At 44.5% G+C, this 24,326-nt stretch overlaps 2 protein-coding genes across 8 annotated transcripts in view; both read left to right on the top strand.

Annotated features, from left to right (window-relative positions):
- Positions 1–24,326, top strand: part of LOC129604011 (uncharacterized) — a 237,442-nt gene that overhangs the window by 51,527 nt on the left and 161,589 nt on the right. The window lies entirely within an intron of this gene.
- Positions 1–24,326, top strand: part of LOC114853122 (inactive N-acetylated-alpha-linked acidic dipeptidase-like protein 2) — a 539,927-nt gene that overhangs the window by 379,269 nt on the left and 136,332 nt on the right. For 6 of the 7 annotated variants that reach the window (XM_055508328.1, XM_029146091.3, XM_029146093.3 and 3 more), the window contains 3 exons: positions 372–464; positions 22,621–22,808; positions 23,171–23,299. In XM_055508328.1, coding sequence (XP_055364303.1) covers positions 372–464; positions 22,621–22,808; positions 23,171–23,299 — 410 coding nt within the window. The remainder of the gene's footprint in view (positions 1–371; positions 465–22,620; positions 22,809–23,170; positions 23,300–24,326) is intronic. The other variant, XM_055508329.1, reaches the window with a different exon arrangement.

Raw genomic sequence — 24,326 nt, 5'->3', positions numbered from 1 at the left:
TCTTACCGTGGCCCTTGTGTAGGGTTTAGTTTGCTCAGTGTTGGTTGCCATTTTTCCCCAATCTGTGGGAGCGCGTATATCAGTGTAACCTCTGCTTTGTGTGGGCGGTATTTGTTTGTGTCCCTCTGCTCGCATAAGCAGAACTAGGGTTTAGTCAGCCTGTACACACAGGCAAACATCATGTGACTGGCTTACATTGATATTAGTTGCCAGTTTTTCCCATCTGGTTTGATTTATTACTATTATTTGTGCACCTTATAAAGCTGGTTTATATTAGGATTGATAAAATAACCACTGGAATAAAAAACAGTGTCTTCTCTTTTATGTCGCTACAGCTCATACAGTTTTAAAGCATGTCTTTGTTTTCCTAGAACGAAAGAAGATCACGCTGACTGTTGGTAACCAGTTCTTCTACAAGAAAATCTACAATGTGGTGGGATACCTGAAAGGAAAGAAAAACCCAGGTTTGTGAACACAACATAATAAACTACTGTATGTGGTATGATGATGCTTCTTCATCATAGGCACTATAGTGGTTTAATAATTAAGTAGGCATGAAAATGACTGTTTACGTAATGTAGTTCACTGAGTCATTTACTTGTTTGGATACAAAATATAATAAAAAGATTAAGTCATAGTTTAATATTTTGAGAAACACCTTCTTACTGATTGAGATTAAAAAGCTCAGTAGCACCCTCAAACCCGTGACCCAAGCCAGTGGGCTCAATCAGTTTAGCTTAACATTAATTGGATTGTGTTTTGGGAAGCAGTCTGACCTGTCAACAACAGCGAAACAGGAGAAAAAGACAACAACACAAGCCAAATAAACTGTACAGACACACTCACAGTGTAACAGGCCAGAAACAGAGAGCCCAGCGTGCAGCTCCCCAGCAATCTACGGAAATCAGAGAATTTACTGTATTTCACTGTTCTGTGTCGCCTCCTTCTGCAGCTAATGTAGAGAAAGGAACGAAAGCTTTATTAAAACACTTTGCCCAAACTCTCAGGTGAAATTAGCTAGTTTTATGAAACAGGTTGAAATATAATCAAATGTAATTTAATAATATCATTTGCACAAGATCTGTGGACAGGAAAAGCCCAAAGGGAAGTATATGGCCTGCAGGCTGTAGTTTGCATTTGCCTGGTGTATATTATGCTGATGCTGGAGTAAATTGTAAAGTTGGCATCCCAGCATCAGTGGTATATGGACCATCACTTTTTATCCAGAGCTTGTGGATTCTTTAGCACCTCTGGTCTCCTAAAGGTTGATCACATGACAATGAAACCTGTAACGTCCTGAATTGGCTTCGCCTCTGATTCAACCTTTGAGTCAGAAGCAATTGCCCATTGTCAGACCACAATTTCACAGTACAATATATCTGCTTTATATATTAACAAACATGTCACAAGCTGGTGGCAAACTTGAACTAGAGTACCGCTCAGCGTGAGCGGGTAACAGAAGGCTGCTAGGCCGACTAATAAAACTAGAGTGGAGGGCCCAAATGCATGACCATAGACAGACTGGAGGTAAATAATAAATTCAATTTAATTTAAACACAGACATTATGGATAACTTAACACCACTACAAAGCGGTTGAGAACAAAGCAAAGGCCAGAACTAAACTGCTAAGCAAGTAAACCTACAAGAACAAGTACAGAATAACGTAAATACACAAAGTGATAAACAGGTGTACAATAGGGGTTGGCAGATCGATCCTGATTTCGATAATATTGATTCCCCAACAAAAATAACAATACTTTTGTTGAATTTTTACTAATCCGCACTGCTGCCGTTTTTTCAGAGGCGACCTAACTATCTTGTGTGTATATTATATTTTCAAGCCGAAAATGAAACAACGGCAACCTGTACTATCTGTAAAAAATACATGTTAATGTTAAATACAATTTGTTAAATACAGTGACAACACTACCAATTTATGTCATATATTTATATTTACTGTTGAACTTTGTCTGGGTTTTATTAAATGAATATTTAAATTTAAAACACAAAACACCTGAAAGTCATGAAAATGTGTTTATATTTGATAATGCATTAATTTTCAAAAAGTATCGGTATCAGAGATACTGGTTCAGTATGGTCCGTGCATGAAGTGCAATTCATTATTCATGTGTAAAATAAAAATTGAATAACGTCTTTTTATGCTGTGTTTCGCTTCCGTAAATCGGTAAAACACATTTGCGATTTACTGATTTACTCATTCTCCTTTTCTCGAAACGAAATAAGAAAAAGGGAAACCGGGGGCGGGGCCAGTCGCCGGACTTTCAAAATAAAACGCCCAAGAGCATTTGAAGCGTAACATCGACAAATATTTGTAACTCTTGAAGGATTGCGGTCGTGTTTTGACACATAAGGAGACCCACATTGATAACATTAACCAACGTAACAATTGTTTATTTAGCCCGTCTCAGTGTTGACAACTGTCATTTACCTTACGACTCATGGCGTTTGCTAAAGGAATGACAGGTCAGTCAGCTCGCCACCGTCAGGTCACTTACACAATCACCTGCCAACAAAGCTAAGTTTTCTGTACATCCTGCTTCATTAGACTGCAGCGACATCACAACCTTGTCGACACCTGATGAGGAAGAATTTAGCGCATCTGCGGTATTCCGGTGATTTTCAGTTTATGATGAGACTGAAATCGTGTCCTCCTGCTTGGCCGGTTGATGCTCTTATGCCCAGGAAGACTCTCTAATGTTGTGCCGATCTTTGCAAGTATTCTAAACAGTGATTTATTACAGTTTATTGTGGTTGTTTAGACATACTCCATCATTGGACTTCCTGTCTCAGAGCCTGCTTTAACAGCCACTCAACCTGCCTCACAATAACTGTATGTACACAGCAGATGCCTGCAGAGGATTTTTTTAGTTTCCACCACCTACCTTCGGTATTGGTTTAGTAGTCATCATACCTTGCATTGAACATCTTACGTGCAGATGACAGATGAATCAGAAACAACAGCGCATCCTGGAACACTGTGGGTTCACGTCTTGTAATGCAGTCCCAAATCATAGCTCTGAATGCTGTTGTTCTTCTGGGGTGTGGAAGGGATTTTGGCCAAAAGGGGACATTCGTGTCAATGATGACTGTCTCTCTGCCTCATATAGGTCATAGGACTGCATTACAAGAGGTGAACCCACAGTGTTCCAGGATGCACTGTGGTTTCTGATTCATCTGTCATCCTGATCTGAGGAAAACAGTCTGTAGCTCTTTTAGCAACATGTTTTCAAATAATTAGGCCATTGTTTTTTATGTTTCTATGTTGATAGATAATATTACATTTTACATGTTCTATAAAGTTCAGCCTTGATGTTGAAGATTTTGTGAGTTGGCAGATTTAAACTTGGTAAATAAACATTGGTTAAAAAACATATGGGCAGTTCTGACTACAAATGTTTTGTGAAAAAAAGGACTGCTGCTTTACTTGTCAGGCTTTTGCAGATATCAGACCCCCATGCACAGCGCGGACAGGTTGGTGGTTTAAGAGGTGACAGTCTTTATTACGTAACTTAAGGCAATGCAAGCAGAGTTATACACAGGTGCACTCAGATGTGAGTACCAAAGGAGCAGGCTCTAATCTTGGTCAAACGATCAGGTACGTTACCAGTCTTTCCACGGCAAAAGTACAGGCAAGGAGCAGGCAGGGATCCGAAGTCAAGGTACGAAACAAGATCACTGACAAGGTAAGCTATACGATACTGCTGGAAAGCAGTGAGTAGACGCGTAACAATCTGTCGTCTGACTGGTGTGTGAGGTGGCGGCTAAATACTGGTGCTTGATTTCGAGATAACTGTCAAGTGTGCGTGATTAACTGGGAATGACATGGAAACAGCTGAGACGTGGGTGAGACAAGAAGTGCTTCAAAATAAAACCGGAAACAGGACTAAGACATGACATACTATTATAGGAACATGCACATAAGATAGTCAATGCAAGGTAGATAGATAGATAGATAGATAGATAGATAGATAGATAGATAGATAGATAGATAGATAGATAGATAGATAGATAGATAGATAGATAGATAGATAGATAGATAGATAGACAGACAGACAGACAGACAGACAGACAGACAGACAGACAGACAGACAGACAGACAGACAGACAGACAGACAGAACTTAGACCTCCACAGGTTAGCAACATCATGTACATATAACAATGAGGTAAGGTGACTGCACCAAACAAAGTGAGTGAGATATTACAGTGACTGGTGCAATTGCTCTGTATATGTAGCGTGTGTGTGGCAGTGTGGTAGAAATGTGCACCATGTTATAATTGTTCGTTATAACGTCTGACAGAAGCAGGAAGGAAAGACCTGCAGAATCTCTCCTTCCCACAGCGAGGGTGGATCAGTCTGTCACTGCATCTGCTCTCCAGGGCAGACAGTGTGTCCTGCAGTGGGTGAGACTCGTGGTCCAGCATAGATGTGAATTTTGCCAGAACCCTTCTGTTTCCCACCTCCCTCACTGACTCCAGAGTGCAGCCCAGGACAGAGCTGGACTTCTTGATGACCTTATCCAGCTTCTTCCTCTCTGATGCTGCTGTTCCAGCAGACCACACTGTACAGGATGGCTGATGACACCACAGAGTCATATAAGGTCCTCAGGAGTGTCCCCTTCAGTCCAAACGACCTCAGCCTTCTTAGTAGGTAGAGTCTGCTCTGACCCTTCCTGTACAGTGCGTCTGTGTTGTTAGTCCAGTCTAGTTTGTTGTTAAGGTGAACACCCAGGTACTTGTAACAGTCCACTGTCTGGATGTTCATTCCCTAAATGTTTACTGGAGGAGGGGGTGTAGACTGACATCTGTGGAAGTCCACCACCATCTCCTTGGTCTTCCCTGCATTGATTAGAAGGTGGTTCTGCTGACACCAGTCCTGGACCCTCACAAACTGGGCACGGTTTGTGAGGTAGTCCAGTATCCACTCTGTCAGGTAATTGTCCACGCCAGCTGACTCCAATTTGTCCCTTAAGAGAGTGGGCTGTATGGTATTAAAGGCACTGGAGAAGTCAAAGAACAGAATCCTCACAGTGCTGCTGGGCTTCTCAAAGTGGGCCAGGGAACGATGGAGGAGGTAGATGATGGCGTCCTCTACTCCAATGCCAGGCTGGTAGGCAAACTGCAGCGGATCCATTGCTGAGCTCACCATGCAGCGCAGTTGATGTAGAACCAGTCTCTCAGGTATGATGACTACTAAACCAATACCGAATGTAGGTGGTGGAAAATAAAAAGATCCTGTGCAGGCACTCATCTGCTCTGTACATACAGTAACACCTGGATGTTGCGTGACGGATCATCTGATCACACACACTTTGCCACAGAATCTGGCTTACAAAGATGATGCGATGCACATTAGGGCAGTCATGGCTCACAATAAGTGCAGTTACTGTGAGGCAGGTTGAGTGGCTGTTATTATTCTGTTGTTATGCAGGTAAAGCAGGCTCTGAGACAGGAAGTCCAATGATGGAGTATGTCTAAACAACCACAATAAACTGTAATAAATCACTGTTTAGAATACTTGCAAAGATCGGCACAACATTAGAGCGTCTTCCTGGGCATAAGAGCATCAACTGTTACTGGCGAGGGTCAAACTAGACTGAACAGTTAAAACGAGCGTCGAACTGAACTGAAAGGTATTCTAAAACACGCTCCTTGAGCGGGGAGACAGACTACAATGACCTACAAACTGGAGGTAGGACCCAAATGCACGACCCACAGACAGGACTGACAATAAGTGATTTAATATATCAAACATACAGACAGAGGACAACACAAACTAAGGACGCTGCGTATGCAGGATAAGCCAGAAAACAACAAAATGCAAACTAACACATATAACTCAGGTAAACTAAAGATCACTGCAGAGCAGGAAACAAAATAGCCATCCTAAAACACAAAACATGCAAACAACAGTATCTAACACAACCAGCAAACGAACACACAAACCTTGACAGAGCACAAGAGCACGATGACACTGTAACACGTAATGAGTAACAAGTAACAAGTAACGAGTAATGCACCAACAAAGACTGTGCACAAACTGAGACCTTAAATACCAGACAAAACAGGTGAACCCAATCAAACTAATACAGGAAACACAAGACAGGAAACAAGGACACAAAACCAAAAGGGTGAAACCAGGCTGCCCCTGGTGGCGTGGAAGCCGAGTCACAACAGAGCCCCCCCCTCAAAGCCGGCTCCCAGACGGCGAACCTGCACGAACTAGACGAGCCGGGCGGGCGGAGGGAGGCGAGGAGGAGGGCCAAACGAAAAGACAAAAACACAGACAGAAACGAGAACCCAACATGACAACCAGACAGTAAACACTCCAAACAAAAATAACCCATAACATCACATACAATTGTATGATCATGATGATGATCAAACATAAGTTTTGATCAAGTCCAAAACCAATTAAGGTTGTCCATGAATAATAGGTCCTTCCCAGTTTCATGGTGGGTGCCAACGAGGCAGGGTCCGACAGCAGCCGCTGGAAGTCAACTGGCACTCCTGGTGCCTCCAAACATGAGCCCAGCTCTCTGGGAGGGCGCCGACGGTAGAGGCAGGGCCAGCATAGCAGCGGGAGGTTATGGCGGCAAGGCGACCAGTCTGGTGGCCTAGCCCCCATGAGGCCCAAGGCCACTCGTGGACCACCGCGACGATGAACGGGAACCAGCGGCGTCCTCCTTGGACCACCGCGACGGCGAACGGGAACCAGCGGCGTCCTCCTTGGACCACCGCGACGGCGAACGGGAACCAGCGGCGTCCTCCTTGGACCACCGCGACGACGAACGGGAACCAGCGGCGTCCTCCTTGGACCACCGCGACGACGAACGGGAACCAGCGGCGTCCTCCTTGGACCACCGCGACGGCGAACGGGAACAAACGTGGCCTCCTCCGGACCACCGGGAACAGAAGTGGCCTCCTCCAGACCACCGGGAACAAACGTGGCCTCCTCCAGACCACCGGGAACCGACATGGCCAGACGTGGAGCCAGAGCCGGAACCAGAAGTGAAGCCGTACCAAGCAGATCAATTGGGCTGGGAGGCTGAAAAGCCGCCGCTCCCAACGACAAACCAGAAGAGTGGAGAGCCGCAGGCCTAGAAGGCGTAGCTGCGCCAGGCAGCGAGTCCTCCACTGCAAACAAAGTCTCAGAAGTGGGCGTCTCGGCAGGCCAGCAAACAGAATCCAAATCCACAAACAAACACCCCATACCCGGGATTGAAACGAGCCCAGGAGTCTCCAAGATTAGGTCCATAGCTTCTAGACAAGCCCTTCGCTTGGTCTGCATGTTTTTTTTTTTGTTTTTTGTTTTTTCAAACTGCCTCGTCCGCCTGGTTTTCACACCTGGCTGCAACATTTATAATTATATGCATTCAAAATGAGTGAATTGCCTGGAACACTAGAATTATAATAATTACAATCTATATTTTTCTGCAAGGGTGAACACTTTTTTTTTTTTTTTTTTTTTTGTTCTGTCCAGCAGTTAAGCAAGCAGCATATATTACGCTGAATGCCATATTGTGATGGACAGCTTTGCTTTAACAAGAAGAGTATATATAGAATATATATACTCTTCCTGATTTATTTAATGGTTTATTTAGCTAATCCAAAATGTGTGTGATGTTGCTGTGTTGGTGGACAGGTTAGGTTTCTGCTTTAGGGTGTGTATGCGGGAGGGTGGGGGGGGGGGGGGATAAGGGGTGCAACCAGCTGCTGAAACCAAGAAAATCTGTGAAGTAAACAATCGGAGCAAAAAAAAAAAATAAAAAAAAATAAATAAATAAGAAGCATGGATGTACCTTAGGCTAACACATTCATAACTAAACAATTTTTGTACTGTGCTTTACCTTGGAGATTAATACTAATACCAATAATAGTGCTAAGGTATGTGCACATACTAATACAAACATATACATACAATCTACATACATATGTGCATTATTATACATATCCCATACTACTTAATAAAAGTCATGACATACAACACCACAAATTCCATATTCACACATTATTCATATTGGTAGTGATAAGTATCAATATTACTTACAGTTGGATTTGGAAAGTGTCCCACTACAAGGTTAGTAAGGCTGTAGCTTAACATTATTCACCCAAAGGGTGAGGCAGACGTTGGTGCATGAACAATGCCACTTGTGGAAGCCAGGGTGATGTGAGGGGCTCCGCCACTACGCCCATCCAGCAAGCAGAGGAAGGAATCCTAGCAGCCAGGGAGCCCACACACCTTCAGTTCCAGGAGGGCAGGTGTTGCGACCCAAGCCGCCCACACAGAGCCCCCCAGGCAGAGCTGCAGCAGCCACAGAGACAGCACCCGAGGCCAGAGTGGGCCACCGGGGGTCAACGCTGTCCGCCCCATGAGAACCAGGGGCAAACACTCCCCCCGGCGGGAGGGTCGGTCTGAAAGAGTAGAGCCCGAGGACCCACGGTCCGTAGGGAGCCCGCCAGAAGATGCCCCCGCGCCCAGAGTGGGGCCCGCCCCCAGTCCACCACCCCCACACGGGCGGAGCGGGGCCTACCCCATCGGCCCGACCTCATCCCCTGGCGCTACAGCGGCCTGCAGCACAAGGCCAGCAATTGGTGGGGTCAGCAGAAAAGAGACCACCCAGGCAGACGATCATCGTACCCCGGGCGAAAAACCGGACCCCCCACACTTCAACCGCACCACACGCATACCAACTCACACAAACACAGACGCATACACCCATCCACATGTGCAACATACATCATCACATCAACACACACACACACCATAGACTCTCTCACAACAAACTAGTCAATCATACGTGAACCAATGCACTCTCAGATACATTCTCCCACCCACACCATTCGCTTGATCACATTCGTGGGGAGGGTAGGTCTCCGGCCTGCCGTCCATGTGGCCCCAGGCAGGGACCGCAGCTCCTCCCGAGCCCCGACCGACCCCCCCAACCCGGGGGAGGCAGAGGGCAGTAGAAATACGTACCCCAGAACCCTGCAACCCAGCTTGGACGTGAGTGTGTGGAACTAAAGTGCACTGAAGGTGGGTGACACCTCCAGGAGCACAACCGCTGGCTGACGGTGTGTCCCCCGGACAGTGCCCCCCCTCGCCCTAAATGTCTTTTTGCAGTTAAAACTGGGTGGTGATCTCTCCATCAGGGCCAGTGGCCGAGGCCACAACTGGCCTGAGCCCCAGGCCCCAGTGAAAGAGCCCACCCCCGGCCCTAAATGTATGTGTATGTAGCTAAGTATGAGGAACTTTGGGAGATACCCAATTCTCCGGGGGGTCCAGCAGACAGAGCCATCAATGGGAAGTCTACTGGCCCCCCCGGAAGGAGCCCCCAGATTCCTGGACAAGTGTGTATGACTAATGCAATTAAAACTGCAGAGCATCCCACTTGGAAGGGACGGAACCACTTCCCAGTAGCCCTGGTCCCTCCATCAGCAGGACGCCCCTTGCAGACCTAAGTGGATGAATGCGGAGAAATGTAGTTGGGAAGCAGAGCACCAGGGTCCGCAGAGCCAGGTTCCCGACTGGCTCTGCTACCTATCCCACCACCCCCCACAACCCCCAGCCAGGAAGGGACCGCCGAGACCCAGGGACCGCAGTACTACTGCCCAGGCGCCACACGCAGCACAGCCAGAGCCATCCTCACCCTTCTTTCACACTTACCCATTCTCTCGCTCAAGTATGCCCATGCTCGCCCCGTGTAGTGTGACACTCAAACCCACACACATACTCTGCGGTTGTGCATTGAGGGCCAGCCTCGGCCCAGGGCCCAATGAAGGTTCTAGCCTGAGTAGTCCGCCAACCCCCCCTGCAACAGGCCCGAGCAGTTACCAGAGGGCGTCGGACCGCTAGGGCAGGCAGCGCCCCACCCGAGCAGGGGCAGCGCCCCAGGGGAGAGACACCCCTCCGGGCACAGGCAGGCACCCCCAGAGGGAGTCCCCCGGACGCAGGTTACCCAGGTCTCCACCCCCAGGTCCGCCCCCGCACACCGGCAGGGAGGCCCGCCTCCGGCTCCCCGGAGACAGGCACACGCCAACCCTCAAAATGGTCCCACCCCGGCACAGGGCCGCCGGTCCCAGCAGCCACCACACCCCCGCCGCAGGGGACCCATGCGGCCAGCCCTGAGTCCACCAACCCGTCCCGGTTCCTTAGGCAGGCAGGCACCACCAACCACCAGTCACCCCCCCACCACTGTGCCAGACATGACGCAGCACCCGAGCCCCACGCATCCTTACCTGGAAATGGAATCAATCAGAGTATAGTTTTGGTCATTGATTTGATGAAGCAGACAATGTGTCTAAGGTGGTATAATCTAACAAGCTGTTCAGGTATTGAGTAATGCTTAATTTTTTTTTAGTTTTCCAGTTCATGAGGATGATTTTCTTTGCGACACAGAGGGCAGAAAGAAGTGTGTGTGATGAGTTTGTCTCTAGATCAAGCCCACTTAGATCTCCTAGAAGACAAAGTGCAGGGGCTGCTGGGATTGGACAGCTTAACTGGGTTGACAGGTGTTCACATACTCTTTGCCAAAATTGCTGCACAGGTGAGCATGACCAGAATGCATGTAGGAATCTATCTGCTGTGTTATCTGTACAGTGAGGGCAAATATTTGAGTTTGTGAGACCCATTTGGAACATCCTTTGTCCTGTATAGTGAGTTCTATGAAGAATTTTGTATTGTATTAGTTGTAAATTTGTATTTTTTGTCATTCTGAATAAATTAGAACATATGTTATTCCAGAACGTGTAATTAGTGGTGATATTGAGATCAGCTTCCCATTTAGAGATCGGAAGGCTCACTGTCTGGTCTACATTGGAAATTAAGATATAGATTTTGGATACTGTCCTTTTCCCTGATATATCAATAAATCGCTCTATTACTGGTGGTGGTTGCATGTGGATGGCAGTATTCTTACTTTTTGCATTAAGTATTGACTTTAGTTGTTGGTATTCTAAGAAATTGGCACTAATGATTTCATAGTGAGACACTAGTTCTTCAAAAGAGGTAAACTTGTCTCTTGTGAAAACATGTTTCAGATGTGTTATCCCTTTGATATGCCAAGTTGGAAAGTGTATTGCCTTTTTGTTTTGTATGATGTCTGGATTGTTCCAGAGAGGTGTGTTTTGGCAAAGAGTAAGCGAAGACCCATTAATTTTAAGAAACTCCCACCAGGCTGTCAGAGATGCTTTTATGCTAATGTTCTGGTAACAACTATGATGTTTGATTTTGGTGCTGATAAAGGGCAGATCTGCAACTTTAATATTTCCACAAAATGTTTGTTCAATGTCTATCCAGGAGGAGTCTGCTGGCATGGGTTTTATCCATTTGTGGACATGGTTCAGTCTATTGGCAAGAAAATAGTGGTGGAAGTTAGGTAGTTCTAGGCCGCCGCAGCGTTTGGATTTTTGAAGAGTTTTTAAATTAATTCGTGGTGGCTTGGTTTTCCACAAAAACTGTGAGATGTAGGAGTCTAATGTCTTAAACCACGCCTGGGCTGGCTGAGTTGGAATCATTGAAAATATGTAATTAATTTTTGGCAGGATCATCATTTTTATGGTGGCAATTCTTCCCATAAGTGAAATGGGTAAGGACTGCCATCTTTTGAGGTTGGCTTCTATTTGTTTTAATAATGGATTGTAGTTTAGATCAATAAGCTCTGATAGCCTAGACGACAATTCAATGCCCAAGTATTTAATGTTTCCTGAATGGAGTGTGGTAGAGGAGATGTTAGTCACCTTAAGGTTAAGTGGTAGCACTATAGATTTGGTCCAGTTAATAGAGTACTCTGAAAGTCCTGAGAATTCATCTATGAGGCTGATAGTTGTAGGAAGAGACGTCTGTGGCTCAAGGAGAAACAGTAACACATCGTCAGCATATAAACTTATTTTATGATTTACTGATTTGGTCGATATTCCAGTAATTCCTTCATGCTGTCTTATTGCTGCGGCTAGAGGTTCAATAAATATTGCAAATAGTGATGGGGACAGTGGGCAGCCCTGTCTTGTCCCTCTATGCAGATTAAACCTTGGTGAGATCTGGTTGTTTGTTCTGACTGCAGCGTTTGCTGAGTTGTATAATATTTGGATCCAGTCTATGAATGTTTCCCCAATGCCGAATTTGTGCAGAGTGGCTAAAAGAAACTTCCAGTTTACTCTATCGAAAGCTTTTTCTGCATCTAAGGAGACGATGGCTGTCTCTAGTTTATGGATGGTGACATAATCAATTAAATTAATTAGTCTGTTCATATTGTTTGTTGACTGTCTACCTTTAATGAAGCCTGTTTGATCAGAGTGAATTATATATGGAGTGATTTTTTCTAATCTTCTAGCAAGTGCTTTACACACTATTTTTAGATCTACATTTATTAGTGAAATTGGTCTATAACTCGATGGGAGTGTAGGGTCTTTCCCTGGTTTTTGGAGCAGGCTTATGAAGGCAGAATTCATATTTGTGGGTAATGAATGTTGTTGTTTAATTTCAGCTAACATTTTGTAAAAGCTGGGGGCCAGCATGGACCAGAACTCTTTATAAAATTCAGTTGGGAATCCATCTGGTCCTGGAGCTTTTTTATTGGGCATCTCCTGCAGAGCTTCATGTAGTTCTGCCAAAGATAACAATGAGTCTAGAGTTGTAGATTGTTCTTCATTTAGCTTTGGCAGTTCTAGTTTATTCAGAAACGCCTCTATGGCTGAGGTGGGTGGATCTATTTGGGACGTATATAACTCTTGGTAAAAGTTTTTAAAGGTATCATTTATTTCATGGGGATCACGAGTAATGTTGCCTTCCTTATTAGTTATTGAATGGATGATTTGTTTCTCTTTATTATTTTTTAATTGGTTAGCTAGAAATTTACCACATTTATTAGCATGGTCAAAGTTCTCCCAGCGTAATTGGTCTATCTGAAACTGAGTTTTGCAATCAATTATATTATTTAATTTCAGCTTTAGATTCTTTAGGTCTTCTAGGACATCATTGGTTGGAGAGGCTGCATATTTAATCTCTAGAGATTTTATTTTTTGCTCTAATTCTAATTCAAGTAACATGTCCTTTTTTTTCTTGTGTGATGAATATGAAATAATTCTACCGCGCATAACTGCCTTCCCAGTCTCCCAAAGAACACAGGGTGAGATTTCCGGTGTATCGTTGATTTCTATAAAGGTTTTCCATTCTCTCCTGACATAACTGATGAAGTCTTGATCATTGAGTAATGATGTATTAAACCTCCAATTCCTGGATGATGGTGTGACTGTCTTAATCAACGAAATGGACATTGGTGCATGATCACTGATTGTGATAGAGTGAATATTGGTGTCAGAGACATCTTGTAAGACTGAGTTATTTACTAAAATATAATCTATACGGGAGTGAGAGTGGTGAACTGGTGAGAAAAAGGTATATTCCCTGAATGTAGGATGAAGAGAACGCCATGTGTCACAGAGACCGAAGTCATCCATGTACTGTTTTAAGGTCTGTACTGATTGCCAGTTCCTGTTGCTCACAGCTTTGCTTAGCCTGTCCAACTCTGGATTAAATACTAAATTAAAGTCCCCTCCTACTATAAGTTTGGAACCAGAGTGAGCAGACAGTGATGTGAAGAAGCTGTGAAAAAAAGAGGGGTCATCAGCATTAGGGCCATACACATTAGCTATGCAATATTAAATGTTTCCTATCAAGATATTAATGATTATATATCTCCCTTCTGGATCTACAATGGTATCGTTATGCGTAAAGTTAATCTTTTTATTTATCAGGATGGCGACCCCTCTTTGTTTAGAATTGTAACCGGCTAAGTAAGCATGTGGGAACTCTGCTGATGCCAGAGTGTAATTTATAATTTTGGGAATATGAGTTTCCTGTAGTAAAACAATGTCTGCTTGTAGGGTTTTCAAATGGTTAAATATTTTAAATCGTTTCTCCTTCTTATTGATTCCACGTACATTCCAAGTGACAATCTTCAGTGGTGTCATATCTTACCTGACTGCTGTGGATCACTAGTCTTGTGTGTCTGTAGTGTGACAGACTTTAGGTGTGTGGCTAACCTTAAGTACCTGTGTATTCTGAGTTGTGTGTTATCTATGTATGTGCACGTGTTTCCCCTGTGCAGTAGATGTTTGTGTGTGGCTGTTGGAGGGCTACATAGCTGGCTGACTACGTGGGAGAAGAATAGAGAAAAGGATGTAGACAGTGTGGAGTGAAAGTAGGTGAAGGAAAAAGAGTAAAGGGAAGGAAAATTAAAGTGAAAGGAAAGTGAGTGATTACGTATGGTGAGCGCTTTGCAAAGTGAGTGAGTGAGTGACATTAGAATGACAGTAAACATTTATATGAAACATCTGCGAGAGAACGAGTTTGAATACTGGATGTAAAGTTATAACACATAGTTGCATTGCATCTATTATTTTTTTTTTAACAAACCTTTTATATTAAACCATTGTTTTTACATACCACCTGCTAGTACAGCCACGGAGTTGCTTCCCGGTCCCGGTAGAGCTCTCCGTTGACGTACAGTTTGTCGACGCTGATGACAGCCCTGCAGCCTTCTGCCATGAACCTCTTACGGATGGGGAACAGTCGGCGGCGGCGGTCGAGGATCTCCTTGGGAAACTGGTCGTTGACGCTGTAGTCCGTTCCCTTCAGCTGTCTGCCCCGGCTCTTAACCAGTTCCTTCTGCTTAAAGTCATGAAACTTGGCAACGATGGGTCGAGGGCGCTGGCCATCCGGTCGTCTTCCTCCAAGTCTATGCGAACGGTGGAACGCCATCTTGTCGACAACTTCCGCTGGAATCTTCATCTGTTGTTTAATGAAGTTTTTAATTGTGGTTTCAGTGTTTTCCTCTGCCTGTTCTGGAATCCCCGAGAACACCAGGTTGTCCCTCATGCTGCGGGCCTGCAGATCGATGATACCTTCTTTTATTTTTTTATTTTCGGCCGCTAGCTGAGCCACATCCTCCGTCAGGGACTGCACCGTTCCTTTCAGGGCCTCGTTCTCGGTGGCGAGAGAAATCACCTGCTGCTGGCTAAATTCCAGGGAGTCGCGGAGGGCCATAAACTCTTTGTGGAGGAGTTCCACTAGCGCCAGACGTGCGTCGAAACTTGATATTTTTTTCTCGATTGACTCCAGGATGTCCGTGATGTTTTTATCCGCCGAGCTAGCTCCAGGTGACTCAGGTGAGTCAGACGGACGGGAACGCTTGTTTGGAGCCGTCTCCTTTTTCCCCATTACCAGACGCTCGAAGCACTCGTCGATGTACTCGAAACTTTCTTCGGTGTTATCCAGAATGGTAGGGTGGTTGATTATTTTCCGTAAAATAAGGTAGTTATTTATTTAAATTGGCGGATAGTTTGTCGCGCTGTTGTTTACTACCGGTGTCGCGCCGCCCTGTTGAATTTCTCGTGCTGTTCTCGCAGAGTCTCGCGTTCTCTCACAGCATCGCGTCTACTCCTAACCTGGTCTGCATGTTTTGACTGTCAGTAACCTCCATGACCAGCTCACTCAAACGAACCCAAACCATAGGGGAAATCGCCCACATGTCACTGTCCAAACTCAGTTCAGGCAAAACAGAGTAATCACAAGGTACTGGCTCCGCAAAGCGGAGCACAGGAACATGAACCGGTTCAGCGATGCAGATCACAAGAACGGGAACCAATTCTGCAACGCAGACCCCCGGAATGGGTACCAAACTTAACCTGCCTTCATCAGCTGGACTGCACTCAAGACCCGTTGTGGTGAGCTGAGCTGCTTCCCTGCTGTCACCATCCGGCACAATATGCGGTTCCTCAACCTTTATGCGGTGATCAGGGGCAACTGCAGCGCTCTGGGAGTTTACTGCCTTACCAGAAGCGAGCTCCAAACGCTGCGGACCACACGCCGCGAGCTCAAAGGCCAGCTTCTCCTTAAAACAGGAAACCTGGTTACAGCCTCCGGTACCTCTGGAACAAGGAGGAATTCAGGAACGATTTTAATTAGATCCTCCAGCTTATTCAGCGCTACCAGTCTGACCAACGGATTCACACCCGTACCAATCCTGTCCAACAGTTCATAGAATAAATCCACCCAACGAGGGTTAATTTCAGGAACAGCTGATCCCTCCTCGGCAAACTGGGCGGGACCCACTGCGCGCTCGGCCGTAGCGCTACCAACGGGCCGGGATTGTGACGCGGCCGTGATCGGCTGCCGCCCCTCCGTATCCGACGCCTCCTCCCATAGACGTCGTTGTAGAGGACTGTGAACGGCAGGGGTGGACTGCCGCAGGACGCCGCACGGTGCTTCCGCCCCAAAGCACGGGAACGCAACTTCGGGCTCGGCACCTCCCTCGGGGAGAACCGCGAGCCCGTCTCCGCCGGAACGGGCACCACCCGTTCACTTGCGGACTCCAGCACTTCGTCTGCGAAGCACTGGGCAGGGAGGATAAAGTCAGCTGTGTTCCCCAGCTGACTTGCCACGAATCGCGCTCTCTTTTTAGAGCACCAGCTTCTCGCGGTCTGAACCGCCATAACGCCACAGCTAATAGAGCCCGGCCATGGCTCAGGTGAGCCTTGGTGTTTCAGCTCCTGCCAGATCTGTCGAGCCTCCTCCGACGACAGTCTAGTTTCCGGCTCGGACGAAGCGTCCCGTACCGGCGTTCCAACGGAGACGGGGCTATTAATTTGGGCGGTAAATGACGGCGGTGCCATCGTTGCTCCGACAAACAAAACAAACAGTCACAAGCACAAGACGATCGCAGACAGACACTTACCTACAATAGAACACACTGAGCTACACTAAACGGGTCGACTGGGTCCAAAGTGGTTGGTGCATTCTGTTACTGGCGAGGGTCAAACTAGACTGAACGGTTAAAACGAGCGTCGAACTGAACTGAAAGGTATTCTAAAACACGCTCCTTGAGCGGGGAGACAGACTACAATGACCTACAAACTGGAGGTAGGACCCAAATGCACGACCCACAGACAGGACTGACAATAAGTGATTTAATATATCAAACACACAGACAGAGGACAACACGAACTAAGGACGCTGCGTATGCAGGATAAGCCAGAAAACAACAAAATGCAAACTAACACATATAACTCAGGTAAACTAAAGATCACTGCAGAGCAGGAAACAAAATAGCCATCCTAAAACACAAAACATGCAAACAACAGTATCTAACACAACCAGCAAACAAACACACAAACCTTGACAGAGCACAAGAGCACGATGACACTGTAACACGTAATGAGTAACAAGTAGCAAGTAACGAGTAATGCACCAACAAAGACTGTGCACAAACTGAGACCTTAAATACCAGACAAAACAGGTGAACCCAATCAAACTAATACAGGAAACACAAGACAGGAAACAAGGACACAAAACCAAAAGGGTGAAACCAGGCTGCCCCTGGTGGCGTGGAAGCCGAGTCACAACATCAACCGGCCAAGCAGGAGGACGCGATTTCAGTCTCATCATAAACTGAAAATCACCAGAACACCGCAGATGCACTAAATACTTCTACATCAGGTGTCGACAAGGTTGTGATGTCGCTGCAGTCTAATGAAGCAGGATGCCCCGAAAACTTAGCTCTGTTGGCAGGTGATTCTGTAAGTGACACGACGGTGGCGAGCTGACTGACCTGTCATTCCTTTAGCAAACGTCATGTGTCGTAACGTAATCGACAGTTGTCAGCACTGAGACGGGCTAAATAAATAATTGTTACGTTGATTAATGTTAACAATGTGGGTCTCATTATGTGTAAAAACACGACCGCAATCCTTCAAGAGTTACAAATATTTGTCGATGTTACGCTTCAAATGCTCTTGGGCGTTTTATTTTGAAAGTCCGGCGACTGGCCCCGCCCCCAGTTTCCCTTTTTCTTATTTCGTTTTGAAAGTGGAGAAAAGGAGAATGAGTAAATCAGTATATCACAAATGTGTTTTACCGATTTACGGAAACGAAACACAGCATAAAAAGAAGTTATTCAATTTTCATTTTACACATGAATAATCAAATGCACTTCATGCACGGACCCAGTATGTACTTGGTATTGGATCGACACCAAAGCTTGCAGTATCGCCCTCCACTGGTGTACAACACATGACAAATAACAAAACACAGGACAGAACAAACCTTCACAAGGCCAGACCGAAAACATCTGCAAGCTGTGACAACTTACGACCAACAACTGACAAAGACTGAACTCAAACTAGGAACTTAAATACTCACTAAACACGTGACACTAATAAAACTGATAATAGGAAATGACATAACAAGAAATGAAAAGACAAACAACCAACCAAGAGGGTACTAAACAAAAGGAAGTCAGAGTGCCCCCTGGTGGCATGGAAGCCGACTCACAACAGCATTTTGTCTGAGGCCTTTGAATGTGTAATTTTCCTCATCATCATTTTAGTTCATTTCAGGTATTTCTCGTCACAAACTGGCAAAGATAAATATAAGAATAATAAACCTGTAAGGATCAGACAAGAAAAGTGAGCGAGTCCTTGGTGTTTCTATCCTAATGTCCCCTTCTTGTGTTAACTCAGGCCATTTCCAAGCACATTATGTCCTTTAATGTTTAAATGGCAACCCATTCCCTTCTGCTTAGCTGTCTGTGCCCTTCTGGTTTTTTTAATTGTCATCCTTCACTGGTAACCTTTAGTGTGTCTTATCCTTGCCTCACCCGCGCAGCAGCACTCCTCACTCATTCTTCCTTCCACATGTAGCACTGCCATCACAACTGTACCTGCTCAGCCACTGATGGAGAATTACCTTGCTGATTTACAGTGTGATATTAGGCAGCATAATGTCCCACTAAAGCAGATTATATAGGCCACAAATCTGTGGACGCGGCGACATTTTAACTGGTTGTTGGTGTTCAATCATATGTCAGTTCCATCCTCATTTATCTTGACCCTAAACCGAATGAATATTCATGCACATTAACAATGGTTCTGAGACTCACAGCCCACAAAATCTACATTGTTGTATTTCTCCACTTTATCCGTTTGACAGATTGAAAGCATTGCCTAGTGCATTAAACAGGTGGTCATGTATATGTGTCAGTCGAATGCAAATTGAGTTTACCTTCATGTAACTATGCACACTATTAACTATTTCACATCAAAGGGTCAATACACTACGTTAAAGCTGTGGCTGCTTCATTAGTGGATGCACTGTTTTATTGTTGAGTTAAAGCTTCAAAAAATGAAACAATTGCTTCAGCACCAGCAGTTCAATGAAATGCATGAGAATCAAATGCTGTGAAAGCCTGGATAACAACAGAGGTAAAACATAGGCTTCAAGTCCAAAACGCCCGCATCACTGTGCTTTAATTACCATAAACCAGTCAGTAAGGCAAAATGACTCACACGCACACACACAGGCAACTGCATGTAGCAGACAATTAGCTGTGACATTCAGCGAAGGGAAACTTTAACATTGTGACTGACAAACAAACGCTTTTTCAGACCCTTATGTATTTTTTATGATACTGCCACCTTCATATCTTAGAACACTCTCACAACAGGAGTTTCCTCCAGGCAATTTTACTCCCCATCACTTTTACGTCATAGTGAACACGATCTAAAACAGTAACTGGTGAGCTTCAACAAGCCTGAGCAAAAACAAAAGAATTTGACTTTTGACTGAAACGAACTTCACTTCTCCGTCACTGTAATTTGCTGTGTCTTACTGTCATATGTTAAGAAACTATGTCTTGTGCCACAACACAAAATATACTTGCTGCTTGTTTGAAGGAAGAACTCCTGAATCGGTCGGTCAGAACACAGCTTTACAAAACAACAGTCTCACTAATGATTCCTTAACCTTTCATGTGTTCAGCCCTTCCAAACAAATGGACGACGTTTACACAGGTTTCATTTTTGTCATTTTTGTCTGTAACTTTACAGCTGGATTGTTCTCACCGGGAGCTCCTCTTCAAGCAGTAATGTTTTATCAGGTCTGATGTTCACGCTAAGCTAGCAGGTGTTTTACATCATCAGTGCTCTGCGCTTTGCTCTTCTTCTCTTTGCCTTCAGGAAGCTGTGTCGTACATTCACACTCAACACGGTGTCTTTGTAGAAAACATGAGCCCGAAGCAATCATGTTAGTGTGATTCTGTACCAAGCAGAGGGATTCCTCTCCTTCAGAAAGGCAGCCTGAGTGTACACTGACTGTAAACCCGTCAGATTTGTGACAAATGTTTTATTTTATACATCCTTCACTATCTCCCTGTGTAATTTTTATTCTTATATCTATTTCTACAGATTGTGTTTGAACAAAGACATACACATCAACTCTGGACACCAGTTTTTATGACTATGTAGAATTAATAAGGTCATCAACATGTAATATTTCCAATATATGGGAAATATATACACACATATATAGTATGTATGAATATATCTGTCTGATGTGTCCCAGAGGTTCAAATGGGTTCAGTAATTTCTAGAATGCAACAGTGAGAATCAACGATGGACCATGTGTTTAGAGAGTTGCTCTACACAAGATGGAAAATGTTATTCTATGTTATATCAGAACACTGCTGTAGGATGATTTGCTTGGTTTAGCTGTGGGAATAATATGTCAGTTCTTCCCCAGACTGGAAAAACTACAGTGTTAAAAAAAGAAAAGGCAGCTTTATTAATGTGGAACATTATAAACAGGAGCAATTCAAAGTGAAAAAAAAAACAGAAACAATGACACAAAAAATCTATTATTAGAAATAAAATTGAAACCTGACTATTCCAAGATAGAAAGGAATAAAATACAATTGCAGTGCAGTTAGAGCTCTGTAATAGTGACAAATAAACGGTCGTGTGATCAATTGGGAATAAAATAGCAGCAGAGTAGCTGATTAATCAGACACACAGGAACACAGCGGCTTTCAGTTTAGCTCCAGTGGTTGGACCCGAAGCACATTTAATATCTGCTTTTATGTGGCAGCTTCAAGCAGCTGTAAGATCCTGAGAGATCTCAACCAGGCTGGGTTTATTCATTCCTGTGAGGACATCATTGCCATTTAAAATAGAATCAAAGATGGAACGCTTTATGCAGCTGTTTTATGGAATCACATTATGATCAGATTAGATTTGTGCGTGCGTAAACCGGTCTGTACGTGCGTAACCAGATTTGTACTTGTAGACCTAGTGGAGCTATATCATGCTTACACTTATAATTTGGGGCGTTAGAATTACACACAAATGGTGGCTAAATTACAAGTAAAATAATGTGACCTTAATTTACCTCCACGCTCTGATTGGCTAATGAACAAGGAAGTTGCAGTCTATTGACGTTGAAATTTCCCAAGAGGCAGAGGAGAAACTTGTCTTTTGTGTGATTTATTATAAAAATAAAGGAAAATAAAAATAATAAGGAAAGCAAATAAAAAACATGGATGTTGATCGTGCACATCAACAAACCAAAAACCAGCTGGGAGATCAGTGCACACACCACGAAGGTGTGATGCAAAGAGCCCACGGTCCTCAAGTTTCTTCTGCCTTTTAACCGCTCTGTCTGACTACGGTGGAACGTCTGTGTGGCCCAATCAGAGTGATGCACCATCTCATCCCTGTGGCTGTGTGTGTGGAGATGTTTACAGTCCCACACCTGCATCACTGACGTCTAGAGGAAGGAGCACCAAGTCTCAACAGACAGAGACACAACTCCCCGACCTTGGGTTTGGAGCTAGAGTCCAGAGTCTATCAGGCAGAGACAACCATTGAACAATGGGTGAAATGTCACATACATAAAACAGAAGTAAGACAAAACATGAGATATTAAGTACAGAACATAAGTCATAAATCATATAATAACCACATGGAATAAGTAAGAAAAATGTTTCCATTACACAGCAGATCCTGAAAGCTCCACAAGCAACAACAAGCTAGTCCACTGACTGATGACTAATGACTTCACTGATGACTGAATTATATTTAATGATCAAACAGACATGACGGCTCATATTCATGTGTATGAAGTGTGACGTTACTCTTGTGATTTGCGGAGGTCATGCAGTTACGCGAACTTTAAACTGGTGTTTCTATCAGACGTTAATGTAGTATGTTAGCTTACAGGCTATTAGCAATGCCATGCTATGTTATGGTGCAGCTGGAGTTAAGGTGGGTGTGTTCTAGTAACGCTACCATTGTGACTCTGTGTGATCGTTTATGAGACCACAATAAACACGTTTACTTTAACATTGTTTTTAAACAGCCTGTATGTAATGCAGTTGTTAGACAGGCTTGGATTCCAGTGCAGGATCACGGTGCTTCCCACTGATCAACACCGTCTACAAGGAGACAAATGCCCAGTGTGGCTGCAGAATCTTCAAGATGTCACCGTTAGCAAAGACACTGGTGGTGCAGGTCTCAGCTGACGGCTGAAAAGTGAATGCTGCAAACTAAATAAACAATCACAATTTCTTAGACCAAGCTTTCTGCCTGAGTCTTTGGTAACGCCTGCACCTTGTAGAACTCCAACCCTCATACTCTGGTAAATGCTTTTACCACATCGCACAAGTCAGTTTGTATATTTTCTGGAAATGATCTCACAACCAGATTAGGTCTTTTAGAATAATCCTTTTGACCTGTTAAAACGAAGCAAACCTGTTCTTCTTGGCTTCAGATCGCTATGTGCTGGTGGGCAGCCGACATGACAGTGGCCTGGGATGCAGTGCTTCTGCCATCATGAATCAGCTGATTGCAGCTCTGACCGAGCAGACCAGACGAGGCTGGGTGCCGGACCGCACCACTGTGTTCTGCTCATGGGGAGGCTCGGTCCTGGGAAACATCGGCTCCTATGAGTGGGGAAAGGTCAGCAAGCACCAACGCATCCGTTTTATTAAATGTCAACAGAGAGGTGAACCTGAGAAAAGGTGATTGAAGCACAACTCATGTAAGTAGCCACAGGTAATATGTGTAAATATCTTTTATTTAGAATTATTACAGACAAAGACTACAGTATGTCACGCGTTGACAGTCATGGAAGTGGGAATTGATACAATTAAAGACAGGACTGTAAAGGACATGAACCCTTTGCAATAAAAATATTTAGGTAGAATTAAACAAATAGCTCTGACGTCTGAGAGAAGGTTGGTACCAGATTCACAGATCTGATGTGTGAAAGGAGGAGGATCCTGATGTCTGTGTACATGTGCATTGCATTGTTCCCTCAGGAGAACAGTGTGGTGCTGCAGAGCAGTGCTGTGGCTTACGTTAGCCTGAACTCACCGGTCAGAGGAACGGAGACTCTGCGAGCTACAGCCTCCCCGACACTGCTGCAGCTCACCTCAGACATACAGAGGGTACGTTCTGCTGCCTCCTCCACTCCCTATTGTTGTCGCCAACATCGCTGGGAATCGCACAAAACTCCTTCTGTCACCGTGGTAACTGAAAATGCACCGGCGAGCACCAATATGGCCTAAAACAGACCATTCCACCTTTTACTAATGCAGCACCGTTCACCATGTTGCACCTGGCTTTTCCTTTGATGGCTGGTACACCGTCACTAATGAATGTTTGCCATCACTATATTCAAAAGGCTCAATGAGGATGATTAATACTGAAGCTGCTTCCTGTGGCTTTTGTTGTAATTATTCACTCCTTATTTTTCAAATGTTCAATACCATGAATGTAACTTTATTGATCCCGCAGCAATACTAATAATTTATAAAAGTAACTCAGCTGCTCAGACCGATGTTCATAATGCGTCTTCCTTCCACATATATGACAATTAACCTCTACACTTGTATATTTTGCTCCATCCAATTTTTTACTCCTCTTCTTCCTCGTGTTTCTTTTCATTCTTGCTCTGTTGCTGCGTGTAATCATGAAATATTCTGTGACCAACACTCCCTTAAGATATTAATAGAAGATATAAGGTCTCACTTTCCGTTCACAGTCGAGCTGCAGTGGCCGTTCCACTAAAGCAAGTCCAGCCTCTGTCCTCTGACTGTGTCTTGATGTCTACCTTTATGATCTCTTCCATCCTTAAAGACATTTTCATACCAACTTTTATCATTTCTTTAAACTTTGAAAGCTTTTGCCTTTAAAAAAGAAAAAACACACCACACAGCTCATCAGCGCTCTCCCTTATTTCCTTTCTCCATCTCCACCTTCTTTTTTGTTATTGCCCCTTTGCCCATCAGCACTACATCCCTCACTCTCTCTCCTTCTATCACCTCCTAATCTCCCCTTTCATCAGCAGAGAAGCACTGTACCTTCCCATCTTCTCATTTTCCTCATTAAAATCTGCCTCTGCCTCGTGTCCATGTCTGTTAAGTTTATTCTACTGTAGAAGGTGTTTTTGCGTCTTTGGGTTAGTTTTCCATC

The sequence above is a fragment of the Betta splendens genome, chromosome 4 (assembly GCF_900634795.4).
Source record: "Betta splendens chromosome 4, fBetSpl5.4, whole genome shotgun sequence".
In the NCBI taxonomy this organism is placed as follows: domain Eukaryota; kingdom Metazoa; phylum Chordata; class Actinopteri; order Anabantiformes; family Osphronemidae; genus Betta; species Betta splendens.
This window is presented reverse-complemented; position numbering and strand designations above follow the sequence as displayed.